This window comes from Lycium barbarum, chromosome 3 (assembly GCF_019175385.1).
Source record: "Lycium barbarum isolate Lr01 chromosome 3, ASM1917538v2, whole genome shotgun sequence".
Taxonomy (NCBI): Eukaryota; Viridiplantae; Streptophyta; class Magnoliopsida; order Solanales; family Solanaceae; genus Lycium; species Lycium barbarum.
Genome location: NC_083339.1, coordinates 147298628 through 147316973, shown reverse-complemented (window position 1 = coordinate 147316973; position 18346 = coordinate 147298628). Strand labels below are relative to the sequence as shown.

At 35.1% G+C, this 18346-nt stretch overlaps 2 protein-coding genes across 2 annotated transcripts; both read left to right on the top strand.

Annotated features, from left to right (window-relative positions):
- The first annotated feature begins 4659 nt into the window (after nt 1–4659).
- On the top strand, nt 4660–10391 carry LOC132633478 (nucleosome assembly protein 1;4). Its single transcript, XM_060349922.1, has 11 exons — nt 4660–4891; nt 4981–5024; nt 5559–5654; nt 8409–8501; nt 8612–8699; nt 8787–8848; nt 8934–9121; nt 9205–9385; nt 9474–9517; nt 9679–9856; nt 10097–10391. Exons 1-11 carry the CDS (start codon nt 4819–4821, stop codon nt 10163–10165), a joined length of 1116 nt encoding a protein of 371 aa, XP_060205905.1. The 5' UTR covers nt 4660–4818; the 3' UTR covers nt 10166–10391.
- Nucleotides 10392–11300: 909 nt separating this feature from the next.
- On the top strand, nt 11301–12005 carry LOC132631537 (uncharacterized). The gene has a single exon (XM_060347106.1). It carries the CDS (start codon nt 11301–11303, stop codon nt 12003–12005), a length of 705 nt encoding a protein of 234 aa, XP_060203089.1.
- The last annotated feature ends 6341 nt before the right edge of the window (nt 12006–18346 follow it).

Sequence of the window (18346 nt, the reverse complement as noted above, 5' to 3'; positions counted from 1 at the left end):
TATAGCCTATAGGACTTCCAGGTCGTCACCAAAGCTATGTCTTTAATCGCTAATCTTCTTAGTGATGAATTAAATTGCATGGTACATCCAGAATAGTCCTAAGAAGACATGATCTCAGGCCGATACTTGACATGTACCTCCTCTTCCAGGTCCATCACAAGGAAAACGAAAACCAAGATTTGCTTTATCTGGTATCAAACGGGAACTGCGAGCAAATAGAACACCATTCAAGAGTATTAATAACGTCACATGAATCGTAAATGCATGAATGTGATGTACCAAGAAATCAGCAAGAGTCATGCTTTTAATCCTCTAAGCCACCAACAAATGAACTATATACCATTTGATCCCTCTATTAGCCAAAAAATATTAATTGTGATAAAATATGTCATCGAGGGATTTTACTTTATCACGAATCCATTGATTCTATATGACTTATTACTACTCCTCCTTTCGCACTTTATATAGAATTTTCTTTTTTATTATCCAAAAAAAAAATTATGAGCAATTTAGCGACGTATTAACGATGAAGTTAGTATCAAAGTCCATCTTTTTATTTTTCTATATAGTGTTTGTTATTAAATGAGATACGCGCTTTTGGTCACGCTAAACTAGTATTATATAAATGTACTACCTTTTTAATGAAACATGTATGTAGGCCTGTCAACCGGAACCGGTTAGGAAACCGGCCGGTTCCGGTTCCAAAACCGGAACCGCCTAACCGATTCCGGTTAACCGGTTTTAAAGTCCAAACCGGAACCGGTCCGGTTTGGATTGGTTAAATTTTTTTATTTTTTTTTGTATTATATATATATTATAGTATTTATTTGTATATTGTAGGTATATTTACATATGTTATACAACTTTATAATTAAAGTTTAAATATTTACTGACTAACAGCCTAACAGCAAGTCAGCAATACAGAATAGTGCTTTTCGTACACATATATATGTATAACTTACATATACTTATATATATGTATAACTTAATATATATACTATATGTACTTATATATATGTACTATATATATGTATACTATATATATGTATATATATGTACTATATACTATATATAGGTATAGCTTAATATATATATATATATATATATATATAGGTATAACTTAATATATATACTATATATACATATCTACTATATATACAATATATACTTAATATATATACTTATATATGTGTATAACTTAATATATATAGTATATATACTTATATATATGTACTATATACTATATATACTTACTTATATACTATATACACTTACTTATATATATACTTACTTATATACTATATATACTATATATACTTGTATACTATATATACTTACCTATATACTATATATACTTGTATATATGTACTATATACTATATATACTTACTTATATCTTACTTATATACTATATATACTTATATTCCTAACTTAATAAAAATAAAAATATGAACACAAGTAAATAGAAGAAAACTCAATGAGCAATATATTTTATTCATTCTTGGATAACATTTATTTGCAAGTTGTATTTTTTTTTTTAACTTGCAAATAATACATGAGTTATACAAAAATAGTAGAATAATAAAATCACCAATTTTGAACCATTTCGTTAATTTCCCCCACATCATATTCGGTCATGGAAATATCTTCAAAGTCTTCCATTTGGTCCGGTCCACTAGCTATCAAATCTTCAATTTCTTCCTCTTCGCCTTGCTCCGCTTCTGAGTTTAGGTTGCGTCGCTCCGATCTAATCCAATCTCGAATGCACACTAGTACTTGCAAGCTAAAGCCGGATAATGAATGTCTATGGTCTCCAATTTGTTGTCTTCCTTGGCTAAATGCGCTCTCCGAAGCCACGGTTGATACTTGAACCGTAAGAATATCTCGAGTCATTCTTGAAAGTACCGGATAGCTTGCCTTGTACTTCTTCCACCATGCTAAGACGTCCAAGTCATCCTTGATATCCACATTTGGCTGCATCAAATAAAAGTTAAATTCATCAAAGTTTGCAGTAGAAGAAGAAGTTGGCTGTGAATGTAAAACTTTTAAACCCGATAAGCCTTTTTTGCTACTCTGAGAAGTAGTAGGGCGTGGAGCAACGGGTGTAGCACGTTCTTCCAAACTAGAATAATGAGTAAAAACTTTTCTAAACTCATCATCAATAGCGAGATCGACTTAAGCTAAAGATGGTTGAACTCCCTCTTCAATTTCTAAAAATGTATAAATTTGACTAACCAAATTTTTAGTATAAGACACTTTTAAACAAGGATTTAAAAGGGAACCCAATATAAATAAAGTTGGGATGGGAAAAAAATACTTCTTAAATTTGATTATCATTTCAAAAATAGCCACTTGATAATCGGGTTTATATTTATACTCTTGTAAAACTCTAGCTATTTCCGCTAAGTAGGCTAAAATTCCGGTTACCGTGGGATAGAATTGTCTAGAAAAAGCAAGAGTTGCATTATAAAAATTTTCTAAGAGTTCAATACATTCTTTAACATCTTCCCAATGCCTAAAAGTTAACCAATCCTCACTATCAATATTATATTTGTTGTGAACTTGTTGTATGGGAATCCTATACTCATATGCTTGTTGTAGCATAATGTAAGTGTAGTTCCACCTAGTCTCAATTTCTACTTGAATTTTCCTAGGTCTAAGGTTATTTTCCACACAAGCATTCTTAAAATATCTAATTCTTCCCCTATTAACATTACAAAAAAGAAACGCAACAGCATTTCTAACTTTTTGAATAGAATCATCAAAATGCATAAGACCATCTTTAACAATTAAATTTAAAATGTGACAACTACATCTTACATGAAAAATATTTCTTAGAGGAGGGTTTATTTCTCTTTTTAAAAGACCAATTGCCTTTGTATTATTAGAAGCATTATCTAAACCAATACAAAGTGTTTTCTATAAATGTTAAAAAATCTCATTATAGTAGACATTGAAGTGGCTAAAATTTTTCCATCGTGACGACCTTTTCCTTCGTCGTATAAAAAAGCTATAATTCTTTTTTGCACAACCCAGTTGTCATCAACCCAATGACATGTAATAGCAAAAAAATCTAAATGGTTAATACTAAGACCCAAATCAGCGGTAAGACAAACATTACAATTTAAAGAATTAAATACATGGCGCAAATAAAATCTATATTTTTTAAACAAATCTATAACATCGGCTCTACAAGTACTTCTAGGAATACCCTCAAATAACGGGTTATAACAACGTTGAATGTAAGTAACAAACCCCAAACCCGAGGGAAAGGAAAATGTTTAACAATCATAAGCTACCATTTTAGCTATTTCTACGCGTTCTTTTTTCTTGTCATACTTAAATTTTCTACCGGTTCGTGGGTCTATCGTCATTTGAATCCCCCTACATTTGAACCCGTTTGCTATCCCCAAACATCCATATGTTTGGTTCTCATATGAGCATTTAGTGTACTCGTTCCACCATCCTTACCAGTTCCTTGCTTAAAACTAAATACTTGTCCACATAGGGTACATGTAACTGATTGGTTTTCCCTATCCTTAGTCATAAATTTCCAAACTTTAGCTGTTGGCTTACGAGTTCTAGGCGGTTTGTCTTGTGTATGTGATTGTGCAGGACCTGTATCTCCTATGGGATTTTCGGGGGGTTGTGTTTCATCATCATCATCATCATCTAAGTCTTCATTAAAAGTGTCGGTAAAATGTTGTTGCATTGCCTCATGACCTAAAAGTGGATTATTTCCACCAACATCAATACCTAAATTAGGTGTTTCTTCCACAAATGTTTCCTCATTAAGCGCACCCCTAACAGTACGACTACTACTACCGGCACCACGTCTTAATCTCTTTGACATTATTAAATAGAAATAATTTAAATCACAATCAAATAAATCACAAGAAAATAAATTACAACAAATTAAATTGCTAGAATTAAATTTCGAAAAATAAATTGTTAGAATTAAATTGCGTAAATTAAATTTCGAAAAATAAATTGCTAGAATTAAATTGCGAAAATTAAAGATAGAGTTGGAATGAAGGTACCAAATTGCCGGATTAATTTCCAACAAAGCGAAGGCGGCTAGAATTGCAAATCCACCAAAGCTACTTCGGATTGTTGCAAAATCACCAACTCCACCAACAATATTATAATTGCAAAATTAATAATTGAAAGTTGAAACTATAATAAGACTTTGTGGCTAATTATTGCAAAGTAACTATAATTGAGAGATTGAGATTTGAGAGAAAGATGAAGAAGAGTGAATTGAAATGAAAATGAAGAAGGGTTTATATAGGGGTGGGGGAGGGGTTAAAGTGTTAAAAATAAATAAATTTGGGGGCCAAAAATTAAGAAAATGACAGTTTGGCAACGGCCATTTTTGCAAATGGACCGTTGCCAACGGTCCATTACCGAGGCCCAACGGCTCTTTCCTTTTTTTTTTTTTTTTTTAATTTTATTTTAACCGGTTTAACCGGTCTGGTTCCGATTAAAAAATTTTTGAAACCGGACCGGTAAACTAATATCCGGTTAATACCGGTTTCGGTTCCGATTTAACCGGTCCGGTTACCGGTTAAAACCGGTTACAATGAACCGGTTGACACCTTTACATGTATGTGCTCTAAATAACAAATATTTACGCTTTTACATGTTTTGATTTATTGGTTTGGTCTCGAATACGCACGAGCGTGGTAAAAAACCGCTGGCACCAAAAACCCTTTATACACGTTCCCTCCCTTTTCCCCCATTTCTCTTCTCTAATTTCAAAACGCCTAGTTGAAATTAATTCAATCTTTTCCAATTAGGGTTTCTAAATTCGTCCATTATGAGTAATAATCCGAATAAAGATCAGTTCGATATGTCCGATCTCGGCGGTTCTCTCCCAGCCGCTGCCGCCGGTAAAATCCCTAATCGTTTCCCCAAGCCAATTCGCTTATTATTCATGTAATCTTTGAATTCCAATTATTTTTTGGTTGTTTCTGTGTAGCTTTGAGCGCTGAGGATCGTGATGGCTTAGTAAATGCGCTTAAGGTTTGGTTTTATATAATAATCACTCCGCTTTAATTTGTTTGTTTAGTTTTAACTTGGCATGGAGTTTAAGAAAATAAAGAATACTTTTGAATCTTGTGGTCTTAAATTAAAGAATATGTAGGATATACCAAAATGTCCTTTAATATTGTAGTCTTAAACATGTCAGGTGGAAAGATAGAATTAAAGAGTTACCAAAAAAGTAAAGAGACATTCTTTTTGAAGTGGACTAAACCCCTCCGTTTCAATTAGTTTGTCTGGTTGACTTTTAGGAAAATAAAGATACTTTTGAATCTTGTAGTCTTAAATTAAAGATATGTAGAATATACCAAAATGCCCTTTAATCTTGTGGTCTTAAACTTGTCATGTGTAAACTGTAAAGTTGGAATTAAACAATTGCTAAAAAAGGAAAGTAAGACAAACAAATTGAAACGAAGGAAGTAATATTTTGTCTTTTTGCTTTGTATTTGTTCCACCTATTTTCAATCTAATAATGCTACGTGTTTTATCTTGTTTATTTTTTTGTTTGATGTGTAGAATAAGCTTCAGAATTTGGCTGGGCAGCATACAGATATACTCGAGACTTTGGCGCCACAAGTTAGGAAGCGCGTAGATGTTCTAAGAGGGCTTCAGGTGCTTTTATTCATCCCTTAAGATTTTCATGAATTTTTGCTCTGTTTCTTCTTTATCCATTAATTTGGCATAGTGTGGAATAATAGAATTGATTAACTCCCATTTCTCTGCGGTTTTGTGGGCCCTCTATTGAGTTAAAACTGATGTGTAATTCAATCTATAGTTCGAATTGTAATGTCTAGGTTGATAAATGTAGAGCAGAATTTAAAATAGTACCAGTTTCAAAAAAAAAAAAAAAATGTAGAGAAGAATGTAAATGTTTGAAGGTTTTTGAGGTACTATTTTTTTGAAAACTGATTTTGTGTTTTGGAAGTTTAAAGTTATCCCTGTTACATGTCCTATAGTGCTGTTGGGAATGAAGTTAGTAGTATTATTATATAGGCTTTCTACGATTGACTTGTTTCCTCTGTAGTTTTTTTTCCTCCCAAAATGATTTAACTCCTTTCTCTCTTTTTATTCATGTTGGACTTTCTAACATATTGCCTATGTCATTACAGAGGGAACAAGTGACATAGTGCTGATAAAATCAAACCGAGAAATGAGAAAAGAACACAACTGAATGACTTAATTCCATCCTTGAAGCTTAAGAACTTGAATGAGAATGTAGAAAGTATTGACCTCAGCTAGCCCACTATTGACCAATAATTCTTGCCGCCTTGTCAGGGGATCCTTCTTTCCTCCTTCATTCAAATGTGAACTCTGGGTGGCATTAGCTGTGTGATAGCTATCTTCTTTACCAGCTTCACCAAGCCCTGAAGCTTCTGTTTCTTTACCCCATGTAACATTTACTTCTGAGGGCCTCTATCAAACTTTAAGAAAAAACAATCATTAATTTAGCTGCACTGCTTACTAGGCGTCTTTTTAGAATTTCATGAAAAGCTTTGGCTTATAAAATAATAGTGTAATTTTTAAAAGGATACCTTGGTAATAAGCGAAGGAACAGATGAACCAAGGGCTTCTAGCTCAGCAGGGCTGAAGTAGCGCGAGCTATTTGGATGCAGTAATTGCCACAGTGGGCAAGGCTTGTAAGGCTACAAGCTTGATAACTGGGAATAAAAACAGCTCTATAGATATATGAATGAGAATGTAGAAAGTATTGACCTCAGATAGCACACTATTGATCAATGGGGGGTTCACTTTTCCATTGATCTTTACCTCTTTTTTTTTTTGGTTTGGAAAATGGTAATTTGATCTTTGCCTCCTCTTTGACTACCGCGAGGAATTAAATCGAAACTAGTTTCTTAATTTACTCAATCAACATTGGATAAGAACATAAGATTTAATTCAGCTAATTAATTACCTTCACTGGTTGATAAGAAGCGAGAAGATGCTGCTGAAATAAAAACAAATAGGAAGATCAGAAATACAAGAAAACATATGCTTTACTTCATGAGTAGTACTTCAGTTCCAAGCGTAGTTAATTTTAGGTTTGACAATTTATCAAATGAGAGAAAGTGGAAGAGAAAGATATAGTAATTGTGATGAGAGTTAGAGGGCTTTGGAGTGTTGCCTTGCCCACAGACAATTCATCGCTAAGGTTTTCAATTAATTTTGCTGTGTTTCTTCTCTATCCAAGAGTCTTAAAGTTGGCATAGGGTGGAATAATAGAACTGATTAACTCTATTTCTTTGCGGTTTTGTGGTTCCTCTGTTGAGTTAAAGCTGCTTTGTAATTCAATCTGTAGTTCAATAGTAATGTCCAGGTTGACAAATGTAGAGAAGAATTAAAATGATGTCTGAAGGTTTTTGAGGTACTATTTTCTTTAAACTGTTTGTGTGTTTTTGGAAGTTTAAAGTTGTCCCTGTTCCATGCCCTATAGTGGCGTTGGGAAAGAAGTTAGGAGTATTATATAGGCTTTTGCTACTATTGAGTTGTTTCCTCTGTAGTTTTTTTCTCCCAAGTCGGTTGAACTCCTTTTCTCCCTTTTTATACATGTTGGACTTTCTAACATATTGCCTCTGTGTTTACAAAGGGAACAAGCGACAGTGCTGGTAAAATTAACGAAGAAATGAGAAAGAACACAATTGAAGGGCTTAATTCCATTCGTAAAGCTTAAAAACTTGAAAAGTGTTTCTACTGTGGGGATAATGGGATAGTTAATCTAGCTCCAAAAAGAATCTGAAAAATGTGATATAATAGCACCTTGGATGTCTATGTGATGGCATAGTCGTTATTTCACTAACCATATGTTAGGTCTTTAAAGGATCGAGTATTTAAAAAGGGGGCACTCCGTATATGCCTGTGTTTAGGTATGTGTTTTTACATAATAGCAGGCTGTTTGGAATGTCCTTATGATGGAGAGTAGTGAGGATCATGGTGTGTTACTAGTCATGCCTGATTTTCCATCTACATTTTAATTGGAGGGACACAGACCGCATGACGAATATGATCATGTTTTTGGTGGCTGTGCCCTGTTGCAGCGGCTTGTCCTTTATTTACATAAAATAACGTGGTGTAAGTTGTGCTCATCTAGAAAGACGTCCTAATTGCATGACAAATGTGCTATGGTTTGTGACGTCCTGGCCTCTTATTCAGCCATGCTATTTTCTTTCCCCAAAAGGCTTAAAACTTGGAGCTACATCCTCGCAGAGGAACAGATTCCTAATGTAATGATTAAGTTGTGGGATCCATACTCATTTCTCCAACCGATTTTTCTTTTTATAGACGGATTAGTCTTACACTAGGCTGGCATGTTTCCAATTGCTCCTCTTGTAGATGGGAGAAAAAGTCTTAACATGATTTCTCTAAATGTAGAGCCAACATGATGAGCTGGAAGCAAAGTTTTTCAAGGAGAGGGCTGCACTGGAAGCGAAATACCAGAAGCTGTATGAACCATTGTATACGAAGGTGAGAAGAATAATCCTAAGTTGTTCCATGTCTGCATGTTGCAGCTGAAATTAACTTCCTGAGAAAAAAGGAAATGACATATGGTTTGGTGTTTTGTGGATGTGTTACAGAGATATGAAATAGTAAATGGGGTTGTCGAAGTGGAGGGTGTTAATGAAGCTCTCGTGAACCCGGGCGCGGATAAAGAGACTGAAAATGGTAAGATTTATTGGATATTTCTTTCATCCATGCAGATTGATCTTAACTCGGGCTTTAATATTTCATGGTGTTAACGTGTGGTGCCAGAGAAAGGTGTTCCCAACTTCTGGCTGAATGCAATGAAGACTAACGAGATATTGGCAGAGGAGGTAAATAATAATAAATGTTATATGTAAATATCTCTTGGTTTTGAAATGCCGGTCATTTAACTGACTGCAAATGACTCTGCTGTAGATCTCAGAGCGTGATGAAGAAGCTTTGAAGTACCTTAAGGATATCAAGTGGTGCAAACTTGATGGTCGAAAGGGCTTTAAGCTTGAGTTCTTCTTTGATACAAACCCTTTCTTCAAGAATTCTGTCTTGACTAAAACCTATCACATGATTGATGATGATGATGATCCTATATTGGAGAAGGCCATAGGGTAAGTTTTAAGGAATATTATTTTTGGTCTTATGTACTGTGATCCTATTTTTGTTTGTTTATTTGATGTGGGATGTCTTGCAGGACCAACATTGAATGGTGTCCCGGTAAATGCTTGACACAGAAGATCCTAAAAAGGAAGCCAAAGAAAGGGTCAAAGAATGCTAAACCCATAATTAAGACTCAGAGCTGTGAGAGCTTTTTCAATTTCTTTAATCCACCCCAAGTACCTGAAGATGACGATGATGATATAGATGAAGATGCTGTAAGTTCTACAACTTCGATTTTGTTCATTTACGCTGTAATGCAGAATGTTCTTGATCTTATTTTGTAACTTTAATATATCTTGACAGGCTGAAGACCTTCAGAATCTAATGGAACAAGATTACGATATTGGGTCTGTTTCTGCTTTCCTCTTTAAGCTTTAGGATTCCTATTGAATTGATGTTTCAGATTTTTTTTGAACCTGGTCACAACAACTTCTACATTTTCCACGAGTTATACGGTGCTACATGTTGTATGTGTTAAATTGAAAGAGTGAATCTGATGTGTTTTCAGCTCGACAATTCGGGACAAGATCATTCCCCATGCTGTGTCATGGTTTACTGGTGAGGCTGCTGAAGGAGATGAATTTGAAGATATTGAAGATGATGACGATGATGAGGATGAGGACGAAGATGATGAAGAGGACACTGAGGATGATGAAGATGAAAAAGAAGAGGAGAGCAAAAAGAAGGTAAAATTAGTTTGGCTTGCTTCTACAAAGTAATTCATATTTTCTCCTTGGCTTTTTCTGGAGATTGCTTTTTTCGTCTTCTTTGTGTCTGTCCGATATGGTTTGTTCGATTGTCCTAGTAGTCTTCAGCACCGAAAGTTAGATGGATGGCTTTGACACATCATTTCTTTTAGGCGATAATGTAAGTCGCCTTTCATTTTCTTTAGTATGTGATGTTGTATTTCTTTGGCAAAATTGTAGAAGAGTGCCAAAGCACAAGCTGGAGAAGGTCAACAGGGAGAACGTCCGCCAGAGTGCAAGCAGCAGTAGTATGTGTTGTGCCCATAACAGCTGATTCTGAACCCCAGCCATGTCATTGGTTGTTAATTTTGTTTCGCCGTGTTATAATGTCTGATCTCTTTGTGTTTATTTATTTTCCGGTCTTCCTTTTCGGTTAGTGGGCGGTTTTGTAAAATCTAGATCGTACTGTGTTTGCTGGGGGTTAGCTTTTGGTCATAACAAAAGTTTCACATTTATGTCCTGTTTCTGCCGGTTCTCCATCGCCTCTGCCTCCATTTCAACCCTTTTTTGTGGTCATTTAAGAATGTCTTTTAGTTCATCTTACACAATTGCTCAACCGAAGGAAGATGGGGTTAGTTTCATAGTCATTACACTTAACTTTATTCCATCAAAAGTTACTCAATTATTTTCTATAACGAAATAATCAGATCTTGTTTTATTTTCTTCATTAAGAAAGTCATTTTCTTGATTTATGAAGAATTTATTTTCTTCAAAAAAATATTTTTCAAAACATTTGCAACTAACCAAACATGAAAAAATCTGGAAAACATTTTCCTTCACTCAAAACACACCCTTAGTAAAAAATTTCCCGTATGATCTTTTCGGTAAGAATGGATATATACTACGTCACAGCAGCCTAATTGCTCCGCATGTTGATTCGTTTAAAGAATAATAAACCGCTTCTGCTTATATTGAGGTTATTTCGACTAAGTTTGGAATTAAATTAGTATATATGACTTACCACTAAGTTATTTGCAAATACATATGTAACAGTGTCTCAACTCTCAACAAGATAATTGCCAAAAATGTATCTTCTTTATCCTTTCCAAATTAAAGCAAATACTAACGCTTTCCCAATATTTTAGGACTTACCTAACTGGCTGTAAAATCTTTCCTAATATTTTAGGACCTCTAACCGATTCTAGAATCTTTCCTAATATTTTAGGACCTCTAACCGACTCTAGAATCTTTCCTAATATTTTTAGGATTTCCATCAATTAATCCTTTTCCAACTTAAAACCCATTTAGGTTTTCCTAGAAGGTCAGGATTCCGTGTAGCTGCCACTGTTTAAAACATTTATATATAGTACTAAAACTTTCTATGTATAATAATAATAAGGGACGGTGAACACCCATATCAGCTTAAAAACCAACTTCCTCAAAGATGTTCTTCTACGAAATTGATAATGAAGGAGATGATTATTTTGATGCCCACGAAGATGATAGTCTTGACACAAGCATTGTTGAACCAACACCTTACGACCAGTTCTTGATCAAAATTGAGGTGGAATTTCTGAGGGAACAGGAACACGAAGAAGATGATGATGAACCCGATATCTTCCACTTAGAGAGCACAAGTAGAACCGAAATATTTCAGGAGCGATGTGATCGATTGCCATGTAACAACTTACCCTGGAACACCGCTGCAAGAATGTTGGATGTAATGGGAGTGCCAGAGCATAAACAACCCATGATGTTGCACCAAATACGATCTTTTGTTGATAGAATTGCTAATGAACCTTATAACAGGAACAAGAAAATACTCCCGATGAGATTTTTTATTAGCGTTTTCACGGATTACTTTGTAGAAGAGAGTAGTGAGGATTCCAGCGTTTGGATTCCTATGAATACGGAGCAATTCAACACAATTTGTGCTGGCAATGAATCAGTTGAAGATTTGGAGAAAGTAAAGATAGAAGAAACAGAGTTGGGAAGTGATTGTGTGTGTGTGATATGCATGGAAAAGATGGAAGTTGGAAGTGAAGCAACAAAAATGCCCTGTTCTCATGTGTACCATGGAAATTGTTTAAAGAATTGGTTAGGGGTAAAGAGGGTTTGTCCAATTTGCCGCTTTGTGTTTCCCTCTTAATAGTGTACAGGGGCGGATTCAGAATCTAGAGTTCAATTAACCCTTACTGAATTAATGTTCAAGGAAATTGTGAGATTGGTCTTTTCTTTTTCATTTAGATCGTCCTATTACTACTAGGTCTGGCAGATTGTGGAAAACCCTTTGTATCTAAGATCAACCGCAAGGGAGTCGATCAACAAAAAGTTTTGAAGATTTATATTATTGACTTAATAGTCATTAGCACAAATAATTACTTGTATTGATTCGAATGGATCAGACCAGTAAGGAAGCCACGTTATAGATATTCAAGAAAATTTAAAATATATGTATAAAGTATTATGAAATATAGAATGGATGTCCACTGCACAAATATAATGTCTCTTCCATTATCTTCCACCATATTAATGGTTCTTCCATTATCTTCCACCATATTAATGGTTCTTCCATTATCTCATATATTGAATGCATATGTAGCACTATAAATAGAGGCATAAGTTTTCATATGTAATGTACTTGAAACACATTTTGGAAGAATAATAAAATCTCTCCGCTTTGTCACTCTATGTTTATAGTTTTCATCCTTTAATATTATTACTCTTTTAGCTTCATTTTATAACACGTTATCAGCACGAGACCCTGCCGTTCCGAGCAAATACTTTAAAAGCCTCGAAGGTATTGACTTTCTATTTCCCTTTACTAATGGCAAATCTTACTAAACGTGAATTTGTAGCCTTAGATATATCCGGCAATAGCTATATGTCTTGGATTCTTGATGCCGAAATTCACCTTAATGCGATGGGTTTGGCAGACACCATCAAAGATAAAATTGAGTCATCAAACCAAGACCGTGCCAAGGCAATGATATTCCTTCGCCGTCACTTTGATGAGGACTTGAAAATGGAATATCTCACTGTTAAAGATCCTCTTACTCTGTGGAATAATTTAAAAGATAGATATGACCACCTGAAGATGGTCATACTTCCACAAGCACGTTTTGATTGGCTCCATTTAAGGCTACAAGATTTTAAATCTATTAAAGCATATAATTCTGCCATGTTTAAAATTATTTCTCAGTTGAAATTATGTGGTGAAAATATCACTGATCATGATATGCTGGAGAAAACATTCTCCACTTTTCCTGCCTCGAGTATGCCTGCAGCAGCAATACCGAGAAATGAAGTTCAAGAAATATTCTGATCTAATCGCACATCTTCTAGTGGCTGAACAACATAATGAATTATTAATGAAAAATCATGAAATCCGATCCACTGGTACTGCCCCATTCCCTGAAGTGAGTGAGGCAAATTTTCGCCATTCTAGGCGTGGAAGAGGTCGTGGCCCCAGTCGTGGTCATGGCCGTGGTCAAGGAAGAAATTTTAATCATGATTCTCGTCTTGCACCAAATAATACCCTTCACCACCAGCAGTGTAAAAGGAAAGATGAAAAGTATGAAACTGGGCAAAAGAAAAATTCAGAAAATAAATGCTTCCGATGTGGAGGAAAGGGTCACTGGTCACGTACCTGTCGTACGCCAAAACACCTAATTATGTTGTATCAAGCCTCTCTCAAAAGGGCAGAAAAGGATGCCGAAGCAAATTTTATTTCTGAAGATAATGTTGAGCCCATGCATCTAGATGTGGCAGATTTCTTTGAACTCCCTGAAGAAAAAATAGATCATTTGATCGGTGATGGATCTGTAAAAACGTAGATATTTCATACGTGTCGTTTGTATGTGGTTATGTTTCCATGTTTATGTAAATGAAGTGTGTGTAATGCTTTGTTTAACTAGTAATATATGTAATAAAATGTGTGTAATGCTTTGCCTAATCATAATATCTACTTCGATATTCACTTTATCTATTATTTCATTTTGAAGAATCTATGGAAATTCCTCAAATTTTATTTGGATCAATGACCAATCATGAAGATATTTGTGTGATTGATAGTGGAACAACACATGCCATATTCAAAGATGAGAAATACTTTTCTCACTTGCGTAGAAAAAGGGGAAATATTAATACAATTTCTGGCAATTCGAAATTGATTGAAGGCTCTGGAAGAGCTACTATATTTCTGACTAAGGGGACGAAACTTGTTATAGAAGATGCATTATTCTCTTCTAAATCCCCAAGAAACTTGTTAAGTTTCAAAGATATCCGCCGTAATGGATATCACGCTGAGACATTAAACGAAATAAATGATGAATATCTTGCCATTACAAAGAATGTCTCCGACCAGAAATATGTTTTGGAGAAATTGCCAACTTTGTCTTCTGGTCTGTATTATGCAAAAAATTAGTATAATTGAATCACACTCGATCGTAAACCAGAAGTTTAATGATTCAAGTACTTTTGTGCTTTGGTATGACCGAATAGGTCACCCTGGATCAATAATGATGAGACGAATTATTGAAAATTCAAATGGGCATCCACTTAAGAACCTGAAGATTCTTGAAAGTGGTGAATTTTCATGTGCTGCTTGTTATCAAGGTAAGTTGATAGCTAAGCCATCACCAATGAAAGTTGACATTGAATCCCCTGCTTTTCTAGAACGTATACATGGGGATATATGTGGACCTATTCATCCACCTTGTGGGTCATTCAAATATTTTATGGTCCTAATAGACGCATCTTCAAGATGGTCTTATGGGTGCCTCCTATCGTCTCGAAACCTGGCGTTTGCGAAATTATTGGCACAAATAATACACTTAAGGGCACAGTGTCCGGATTATCCCATTAAGGCTATACGCCTCGATAATGCCGGAGAATTTACGTCTCAATCTTTTGATGATTATTGTTTATCAGTTGGGATAAAAGTTGAACATCCTGTAGCACATGTTCATACCCAAAATGGCCTTGCTGAGTCATTTATTAAACGACTACAATTGATAGCAAGACCACTACTTATGAAAACACGGTTACCCACTACCGTCTGGGGACATGCTATCTTACATGCAACATCTCTTATTCGTCTCAGACCGACTCATTATAATAAATACTCCCCGTCACAATTAGTATTTGGTCATGAACCAAATATTGCTCATCTCCGAATCTTTGGCTGTGTTGTATATGTGCATGTAGCACCACCACAACGTACTAAGATGGGCCCCCAAAGAAGGTTAGGTATATATGTTGGGTTTGAATCACCCTCTATTATTCGCTATCTTGAGCCATTGACGGGAGATTTATTCACTGCCCGATTTGCAGATTGTCGATTTGATGAAATAAATTTTCCACAATTAGGGGGGAGAGAGAAAAGAAATCAAAAGAGAAATTGTGTGGAAAGTTCCATCACTATCTCATTTTGATCCACGTGCCCCCATATGTGAACAGGAGATCCAGAAGATCATTCACTTGCAAAAAATTGCAAATCAAATGCCAGACGCCTTTACTGATTTGAAAAGGATAACTAAGTCACATATCCCTGCAGAGAATGTGCCTATCCGAATTGATGTCCTAAAGGGAAAATCTACTAGTGTCATAGCCTCTGAATCTCATGCACACCTGAAGCGTGGTAGGCCATTGGGTTCTAAGGATAAAAATCCTAGAAAAAGAAACACGAAAAATGATCAAAATGACACTATGAAAGAATATCATGAATATATTCAAGATCTGACTAATCCTGATACTCTTGAAGATATTAGGGAACCCGAGACTCAAGTAAATAAAGAACTATCATTGAGTTCTTCTGGTGATGGGATAAATTTGAATCGATCGAAGATTATGGTGGATAGTGTTTTTGCATATAATGTTGCACTAAATATTATGAAAGACATTGACGATCAGGAACCCCAATCTGTCGAAGAATGTCGACGAAGATTTGATTGGCCAAAATGGCAAGAGGCAGTTCAATCAGAATTGAATTCACTTGCCAAACGTGAGGTTTTTGGACCTGTAGTCCAAACGCCTAATGGTGTAAAACCAATTGGCCATAAATGGGTTTTTGTGCGAAAAAGGAATGAGAGAAATGAAATTGTGAGATACAAGGCACGCCTTATTGCACAAGGATTCTCTCAACGACCCGGTATCGACTATGAAGAAACATATTCACCCGTTATGGATGACATAACTGTTGACACCCAATTTTATCCCACCTTTCCTCCGAAATACCTATTTTTCGCTTTCAATATTTTGGCAACTTTAAAAAATAATTATTTGCATTTTTTACTATAATTATTAGCTTTTATTAATACCGACATTTCATTATCCTGTCATTATCTTTTACTACCGTCACTACTACCATTATTATTATTATTACTGCTATTATTATTATTATTATTATTATTATTATTATTATTATTATTATTATTATTATTATTATTATTATTATTACCAGTATTATCATAATTTGCGTTTCAGCATTTTTTACCGCCTTCTGCATACGCATCGCATTTTATTTCGCTCAATTAAATGATAGCGTTTATTTATTGTTAAAATATTATTGCACGGCTATTACAACATCGTACAATTTTATTACCTGAGCCCTAATAATTACATATTTTGTATTAGATAATATTTGTCACACTCAGTATATGGTTAATTAAAATAGGTCCTCTTTTAAATTTAGAAGTCAAACTATTTCTTGCACTCAGTCCGTATTTTTGATTTTTATCTGACCCAAATCAAAGCCCAATCAACTCATAAACATTTTTTGGACCAGCCCATGTTTTGATTTATCAAATCCAATTTTCAGACCAGTCCACATTTCAATTTACCAGCTCAAACCAGCCCATACCCGGTCCAATTTCGACCCGCCCCATCGTTTAACAAGGAACCATTAGGGTTCCTTGTTCATTTTCTTCTAAAACGCCGCCCCTCCCCTGTTCTCTCTTCTTTCCTCTCTCTTCTCTCCTCTACCTTCCTACACCCACGCCACTGTTCTCTCCCTTCCCCATCTCTCCTTGTCCCCTCTGTCCTCCACCTTCTCCTGTTCCCCCCACGCTTCTTCCATCCCCATCTCACTTTGTTCCCCACGTTGCCACTGCCACCCCATTTCACCCTGTTCCCCACGCTCCTCCTGCTCTTTTCCTTCAAACAAAGTAAAAAACTATAAATGAGGGTGGCATTTTGAATCAGAGGGGGGTTTTTTTTTAATCAAAAAATCCTCTAAAAAATGAGTTTGCAGTCGCCATTTTTCTAAAAAAGAGATATTAAGTTTCTTCAACAGCTTAAATTCCCCAAGAAGGATGGTTTCCAGTGGCAAAAATTCCTCTTAAGCAATATTAGTTACTTCTGCATATCGGGTCAAGAATACCCAAATCAATTTTTGTTTTTCGTTTGCTTCGGTACTGCTTTGAATTCGAGCATTGCAATCTCGGATTTGATAGTGTTCGAGCATGAATTGAAGGCCCTGTACCCACTTCGCTGCACCCGAAGCAGGTAATTCCCCTTTTCATTTATTTTTGCATTTTTCCCGTTTCTTTAGTTGCTATGTGTTAACTTAAATTTGACATTTTTTTTTATTAAGAATGTTCATATGATGAGTTAATTAGTTAAATAATGTTTTTTCAGTGTTAGTTCGTTTTTACTGTTTCTGCGTGATTTGTGTACGTAGTCTAAACATATGTATATGTGTTAGAGTAATTGGTCCGTGTTGAATCATATTCGTGTTCAATCTTGATTTTAGATTGAAAAGGAATAAATATTATATGAATCAATTTAACTAGTAACTTAATTAGTGATTATGTGAACTAATTTAATAGTGGTGATTAGTTTGTTGTTGCATTCATTGGACAGTATACTATGTTTAGTCTGCTCATATAAACATGCTTTAGAAGTCATTTGGTCTAGGATGTTTATGCTAAGTGTGCACTATATATTGGTCGTGTTCTAGTTAATCATGATTTACAGGTTGTTTTGTTAGAATTGATTAAGTAGGCAGATTTAGATGTTGTTTGATCAAGCGAGCTAGTAAGGATTTCAATATGTTGTATTAAATGTTCAGGATGTCTGGCATAATACCATGACTTCTTAAAGTTGATTATGTCATAGTTGCTGTGCTGATTGTTATTTCCCTTAGATAGGAGCTGATGGTATATTGTGCACCAAAGAGTCTGTTCATTTGTACCTAATTAATCTGTTACTTCTCTTAGAACAATAATAGCTTTTGTCATAATTGGATGCTAATCTTTATCTCTTTTCCCCTTTCTTTTACATGTACACATCGGAGCAAACGGAGTCTTAATTCGGGACTTTATCAAAATAAAGTCTCAAGATGAGACTCGGCACACCCATCCGTAGAGTCATCTCGTTCCGTAGTTCTTAAATCACATCGGGCAGGCGAAGCTCGTTAGAGTCTGCCTATAACATTTGTTCTTTTTTTTCTTATCATTCATTTTCTTTCATCCATTTTTTATGATTGCT